This window comes from Pyxicephalus adspersus, chromosome 2 (assembly GCF_032062135.1).
Source record: "Pyxicephalus adspersus chromosome 2, UCB_Pads_2.0, whole genome shotgun sequence".
NCBI lineage: Eukaryota > Metazoa > Chordata > Amphibia > Anura > Pyxicephalidae > Pyxicephalus > Pyxicephalus adspersus.
Genome location: NC_092859.1, coordinates 146,894,194 through 146,901,850, shown reverse-complemented (window position 1 = coordinate 146,901,850; position 7,657 = coordinate 146,894,194). Strand labels below are relative to the sequence as shown.

At 38.0% G+C, this 7,657-nt stretch overlaps 1 protein-coding gene across 1 annotated transcript in view; it reads left to right on the top strand.

Moving 5' to 3' along the window:
* Window positions 1–7,657, top strand: part of MFGE8 (milk fat globule EGF and factor V/VIII domain containing) — a 35,105-nt gene that overhangs the window by 13,978 nt on the left and 13,470 nt on the right. The window contains exons 3-6 of the mRNA XM_072402714.1: window positions 529–642; window positions 2,439–2,620; window positions 3,011–3,166; window positions 4,954–5,098. Coding sequence (XP_072258815.1) covers window positions 2,459–2,620; window positions 3,011–3,166; window positions 4,954–5,098 — 463 coding nt within the window. The 5' untranslated portion in view covers window positions 529–642; window positions 2,439–2,458. The remainder of the gene's footprint in view (window positions 1–528; window positions 643–2,438; window positions 2,621–3,010; window positions 3,167–4,953; window positions 5,099–7,657) is intronic.

The window sequence follows — 7,657 nt, the reverse complement described above, 5'->3', positions numbered from 1 at the left end:
TGACCCATAATCATCCTTAAACCTTACAGGATATGCTGCATTTCTTTAGGATGACCTCATGTCTGGTATACATATACCAGTATATACTGATAAAGCATTATTGTTGGTGAGACATAACTGATATTAAATAAATTGTGCTAACCCAACAGGGAGAACCTGCAAACTCCATGCAGCTAGTGTTCTGTACAAAATTTAAACCTGGGACCAAGTGCTGCAAAGGCCAGAGTGACAACCTCTGAGCCACTGTGCTGCTTGGTATGAAATACTTTGAAAAATGCTGAGCTGTTGCATAATAAATCTAATATTTAGACATGTAGACCTTAGTTATACTTTTAGATAAACCGATGTATACCCATAAATCATCATAAGTGTTGGGTTGTGTAGCACTAATATGAAGAAATTGTGTGCCTTAAGCTTAGACTATTCCACTGACAATTTAACTTAGACAAAAGCTGTCTGTGTCCTCACTTCACTTTATGTTTTTTTCTTAACTTGTAGTGAACATAATTGCCTTTTCTTTTGTCCTAGATAACAATCATTGTTCTTCCTTGCCTTGTAAAAATGGAGGAATTTGCAGCCACATTGACAATGATTACAGCTGCAAATGTGCATCACCCTACATTGGAAAAGCTTGCCAAATCCGTAAGTAGTATATTATTGTAATTCACAGTGTTCAATTTTAAAAATGTTAATGATAGAAATTTGGATGACCTTTTTATTATACTGACACATTCTGGAAGGCATGACCCATAGGATTTTTGAAGGTTTGTGAGGATAGACCAAGGCTGTGTACACACGTTAGACTTTTGTCATTGGAAAGGATCTTTCACAATCTTTTCCAGTGACAAAAGACTGAACAATGCATGAAGGAGTGTTGTACATATAGCGCTAATCTGCTCTATGGAGAGAGGAGGGGGGCTCCGCTCTCTCCCTTTCCCTTGCATTGAGGTCGTTGGTGGACTCACCTGGACGGTTCCATGAATGGCGCTGGACAAGCACTGTACACATGTCAGATTCTCAGTCGATACTAGTCCTGAGGCGATAATCAGACTAAAATCATCTGACGTGTGTATGTAGTCCTAAATACCAATAGCAACAAATGATTATATCAGAGATTATAGAATTTAATGGCCATTTTTGCTTTCATGTAAGCAATGTAATAATTTCAAAAGCCAGGAGTAGCTTGAAGTCAGTAATATTAGGGGTACAATTATTTTTCCTTTGTTTTTTTATGTTTGTCCTATGTTAATTCAATGTCTGGTAGCATTTTTCTACATTTTTTTAACTCTGTCCAAGTCATAGCTTACATTTGTGAGTTATGTATCGAGGTACGTAATCTACATCCTTAGGCCTGGTTCATATTTGCCTTAGATTGAGGCCTTAGTGATCTCATATACCAGATTGCTATTATTTTAACCTTAAAAAAAGACACAGCTCAAAATAGGACTTTCCTGGCATCAAAGTGTTTTATACCTCTGAATCATGTACAAATATATGTAAATCAAATACACAAATCCCCATCCTATTGTGTGTTACTTCCCCCACCTCCCTAGATTGTAAGCTCTTCAGGGCAGGGTCCTCTCCTCCTCCTGTGTTATCTGTCTGTTATTTGCAACCCCTATTTATTGTACAACGCTGCATAATTAGTTGGCTCTATATAAATCCTGTTTATTAATAATAAAAATAAAAATAAATGCTGTCTTTTATTAATAAAATTGTACCACAAAAACGCAGTAGTAGAAAAACTGCAAATTATCCTATACTCACATAATTACAGTCCTGTGCAGAATGATCTTATTTGTATATATATATAAATATTATAAATGATGGTAAACCCATTTCGCAGATGTAAATTCTGCTTTATAGTGAGTATTAGAGACAGGATAGTGACGTCATTTCTATAGAGAACATATACAACATACATATTTTGTAGAGACTCCAAAAGGAACAGGAATATATTAATATTATTACACAGTATTTATATAGCCATATATAGTCATATGTCTTTTAATACAGTATTAGGTCAATTTTGGGGGGAAGCTAATTACCTAACTGCATGTTTATGGAATGTGGGAAGAAACAGGAGCACCCAGAGGAAACCCACACAGACACCGGGAGAACCTGCAAACTCCATGCAGATAGTGTCCTGGCTGAGATTTAAATTTGGGACCCAGTGCTGCAAAGGTCAGAGCACTATCCTCTGAGATACCCTGCTCATATATATTATAATGTGCTTGATTCATGGGCAATAAATACTTTCATGTCAAGAAAGTTCTATTTGAGTTGTCTTTCTAAAATCCCCACTGCTTTATTTTTTTGCTATGACCGATTTCTTTTAAGGTGTTTTGATGGATAAGCTATTGATTCACCACATTTTATCATTACCATGTGAATCGTGATCGATAATTATATCAACATATTTCCATGTATTTGTCTAGGCTGTGCCAGTGCTCTGGGAATGGAAGGTGGAGCAATATCTGATGCCCAGATTACATCGTCTTCTTTGTACCATGGCTTCCTTGGCATACAGCGCTGGGGACCAAACCTTGCTCGCCTTAACAATAAAGCCTTTGTTAATGCCTGGACTGCAAATAGTTATGACCAGCACCCCTGGATTCAGGTAAGTGACAATATGATGGTTTGTACTTGTATTTGGAATTGTGGAAAATTTAGGATGACTACACATGGACAGATTAGGCTGTACAAATACATCCATCTCCTTTAGTCGTTTTCACACCTAAGTCTAGGAAAGACTAATGATGAGTGGACAAGTCCAGGTTCTATTTCCTATGGGCTTGGCAAACTTCAAAGAGTCATTCAAAGTCAACCCAGTCCCTTTAAGGAAGCCTCTTTTAACCATATAAACTGCCAACCAATGTGAATGATGCCTGCCATGTACATTAGCAACTTTTACGTTTAGTAATCCTGGCACAGTGGTGATTACATGGGATCAAAAATCTTGTCTGCTTCCAGGCTTCAGTGATGGTAACAACTTTTTTTTTCTGTGCAGGTGAATCTGTTAAGACAGATGCGAGTGTCCGGAATCATCACCCAGGGAGCTAGACGGATAGGAAAGGCTGAGTACCTAAAGGAATTTAAGGTGGCCTACAGCGTTGATGGACAGGACTTCATCTTCTACAAGAGTGAGGGCCAGGATAAGGATAAGGTAGGATCTGACCTGCTGAAACAAATATTGTAAAAGATGATAACAATTTGTGCATTGGTGATTTAGAATCATCTTCCAGACCTGGTGATTTGCAGTGCTGGGATAACCTTGGGATACCACACATGCACATTTACAAAAACTTCCCTTTTAAATGTAATATCCTAACATACAGCTGCCATCTAATGACTATTGTTTTATTGTGGATAAATCCAGAGAGTGGAATAAACTCCTGTCAGATTTCCCTTCACTTTCTGTCTTGTAGAAACAACAGGAAATTAGAGGAAATCTCCCAAATCTTAGGTATATTCTCTCTTCAACAGTTGTTGCCAGAAAAAGATTCCCCTCCTTTCCTGTTCTAGTAACAACTCTACTTTTTTTTGCATTTTTTTTGTATTTTTTAGTTTTAATAAGTTGTTATAACAAATTGAAAAAAACAGGCTGTATAACAATCAGTTGTATACAAAGAAAAAAGAGGGAAGGGGAAATACACGCCTAACATCATATATCAACATATACAACAACCAGATGACCTAAAACATCAATAACATTACAGTTACCTGGGTGTACAAATGTCTTTCTTAGTTTTGTTGCATTGTAACAAACCCTGGGACCTCTTAGGGCACCAGGAAATCAAATGCATTTTTAATGAAGAAAAAAAACAAACAACCATACAACACATGAACAACATACATACAGTATATAACATTGCTCAACGCAGGGGGAAGGATTTTGGATTGTCCTATTTGTTATAAGGAATTCCAGTCTGAGTCCAGGTAGTGCATATCTTTCCATCAGATCAAAGTAAGCTCCATAGAGTCCATCATGCAGCAGCAAGAGCTGCAAGAGCTGATCATTATTCTTAACCAAGATTGTGTACATCAGTATACGGTTAGGCTACGTACACATGTCATATGATTTTTGTCTGCCTCAGAGCTGACATCGGGCGAGAATCTGCCGTGTGTACAGCGCCCGCTGTCCGGACGACCGTCCTGGCCGATCCTCTGACGATCGTAATGAAAGAGAAGGAGAAAGAGCGCAGTGAGGTGCCACTCTATCATTCTCCTCTCTCTATAGAGCAGAACGGTGCTGTATGTACAGCACTCGTTCATGCATCTTTTAGTCTTTTGTCATTGGAAAGGATCTTTCACGATTATTGCACGTGTGTACGCAGCCTTAAAGATATACCAAGCATATAAGAGTGTTAGAACATACTATAATACAGATGAGTTGTCAATCCCACAGTGCTTAATACTGATTTACACTGGGCCGGACATATGAAACCCGCTACCAGTCCTCCCGTCAGGAGATAAAGGACTAGCAACACACATACATAGTAAGAAAAGACAAACATTAAATATACATGAGGAAAGAAAGAAAGGTAAGAGAGGACAGAGATAAGAAATAAGAAAAAAAAAAAGAAAATGGGTTCTGGTCACTTTAGATGTGCATTATTTCATCGTCTTGTACCAAAAGTCTTCATGAAAATTCCTATTCATTAACATGGTAGATTCAGGTAGAGCATGTAGCTATATATGATTCCCAGGGAGCCTAGATCACATTAAAATTCTCCAAAGGATCATGCATTCTAGCTTTTAATTGCTCCATAAGGTTTTTGATAATGGCCAAATAAGGGTGAATATATACTGTACCTAGGAGTGACCAAAAAAAGGTTTGAGCTATAGATACTTTAAATCATTTTTTCAAAGCTTTTGTTCACGTTGGGTAAATAGCAGGATTGATGGACTGTAAAATAGTAACTTTTTTTTTTCAACTGTTTTTTCTTCTAGATTTTCCATGGAAATATAGACAACGAAGGGCGCAAGGCCAATATCTTTAGTCCTCCTATCACTGCCCAGTACATCCGTGTCTACCCTGTGACTTGTCACAGAGCCTGCACTCTACGTTTTGAACTTTTTGGCTGTGAAATGAGTGGTAATATTTTTTTCTTAATTTTTTTTATAAGATTTATTGCATTAATATTTGCTATCATACATGTGGCCTATAGACCAACGCCAATATGCATCACTCAGCTCAGATTGTCTAAATTCTCAAATCAGTGCTGTGCTGAGCCTAATTGTTTCTTTGCTGTGTTTTAAGGGCCCATTCACATTATTGTGTTGCGGTAACATTTGGCAACGCACATTGGTGCAATAAAGATTCAATCGTTGTGAATGGCACCCCAGTGCACATTGCTACAACATGCTTCTAGAATTCACCGTACACCTTTTTTGGTGCGTTATTCAGTCCATCCAAATAAATGCAGAATGAGCATTAGCACATATGCACCACAATCGTGTTAGATCAAATTTTTTTATTTTATAAAACCTAAAGTTTGATGTCATGACCCCTTTTACTGTTTGCACCCAACTGATTTTCCACTTCTCAATCAAAATGAAGCAATATTACTTCCTGTTAGAGAAAAAATTATCAGAGGGGTAAATTGTGTGTGTGAATTGTTTTGGGTCTTCTTACTAAACGATTACGAATAGTAAAGTCAATCAGATCTGTTGCCCAAGCACTAAATTGGCAGCAGATCTTCATGTGCATATCAGGCTTCCGATTGCCAACTTTTTAATAAAGGGGAACCATTGAAATAAGTTTCAGGTCTTCAGGGAGACCCTGTTATATCCACAGCTCACAGTACATTAGTGTGGTGGTGAGTGGGAAAAATGCATTTTGCAATGCTGGCCATTGGGAAGAATGTCATCCTTACAGATAGCCAAAAACATCATTGGTGTCACTGAACTGACCTGGGAGGCACATAGTGTTCATTGCTCAGGGAACTCCCAGAAACCCCCAGAGGAACCCTATAGTTCTATGAATCCCAGGTTGAGAAACACTTAACGGAAAATTCTGCAATCCTTTTTAGTAACTCCCCAAGATGTGTGAAAGGATAACGCAGTCTAGGGAAAGGATCAGTAAGATTTGAAAAGGGAGACACACAGGGTTTGATTTAATAAAGCTCTCTAAGGCTGGAGAAGATACACTTTTATCAGTGAAGCTGGGTGATTCAGCAAACCTGAAATGGAGTTCTTAAAAGTCATTTGCTATTTGTTAGCAAATGTTTTTTTTAATTCTGGACCAGATCTTTTCCAGGTTTGCTGGATCACCCAGCTTCACTGATGAAAGTGTATCCTTTAATAAATCAGGCCCACAGACTTCACATGCTTGAGCTGACTGCTCCTCTTTTTACAGTCATGAGTAACTGCACACCTTGACTACTTGGAAAAAATAGTTTTTTTAATAGATTGCATATCAAAAGATTTTTTTCCCCTCATTCTCGCCCTTCTAAATGTATTGAAAACCAAGCACAGACAATCTATTAGCCAGCCTGAAGATCTGTTTTTGTTGTTGTCATTTCTTACATCAGTGTCTCCATCTAATGGCACAGAGTACAATTACACGGCAATATCCTTTATTCAGAAGCATCTGCATTGGTTAGTGATCCAGCCTGATGCCGGCTTAGTCAATGTGATAATATGTTATGTGGAATAAACAGATTGAGAAGTGATTCAGACAGGCGTGGGTTTAGTTTGCATTCAGTTGATGGCTAATTTATATAATTGTGTGATAGTAGAGATACTTATTAAATGTTAGGTTTCTGCCATACATATTCATATTGTGTTATTAATCAGCAATATTGACACCATCTACTACTGTAATGAAAACCTTCCTTTAGATCAGCATTCTGACCTTTTTAACATGGGGGAACCCTTAAAATAACTTTCAGGTCTCCAGGGAAACCCCTTTTATAATTACTATATCCACAGCTCACAGTAAATTCGTCAGTGGGAAGAATGCTTTCTACATTGCTTACCAGTGGGAAGTCTGCCATCCCTACAGATAGCCAAAACAATAATTTGGTGTCCGTTAAACCGACTCTTTGCTGGAGGAACCCCTAGCAACCTCTGGAGGAACATTAGCGTTCCACAGACAGTGATCTAGGCTAACAAATTACTTTAAATGCTGGCAAATTTTAGAAATTGAGCAAGCCATTTCTTCTGTTAAATTGAAACCTTAAATTGAACTGTCAAATTCTGATAGAAATCAAGACGTTTTTACAGTGTATAAAAGCAACTTGGTGGACACAGTATCTGCTTTATAGGGCGAATGTGCTTGCAGGCTGCACCTCTCATTTCTGAATTCAACCAGTTAGATGGGCAGTCAGGAGTGACTATATGATACCTTTATGAATATTATTGCATGCTGTTTATATAGCACCATCATATTATTAAGCACTTTACAAAGTCCATAGTCATGTCACTAGCTGTCCCTCAAAGGGGCTTACAATCCAATGTCCCTACCATTGTCATATAGAGTATAAGGTCAATTTTCGTTCAGAAGTCAATTAACGTATTGGAGAATGTCCTGGCTGAGATTGGAACCTGGGACCTAGCGCTGCAAAGGCCAGAGTGCTAACCACTAAGCCACCATGATACCCAAAAAATATTAGATTTTAGACTGCATTTTTCATCATCTCTGCTTTGCAAT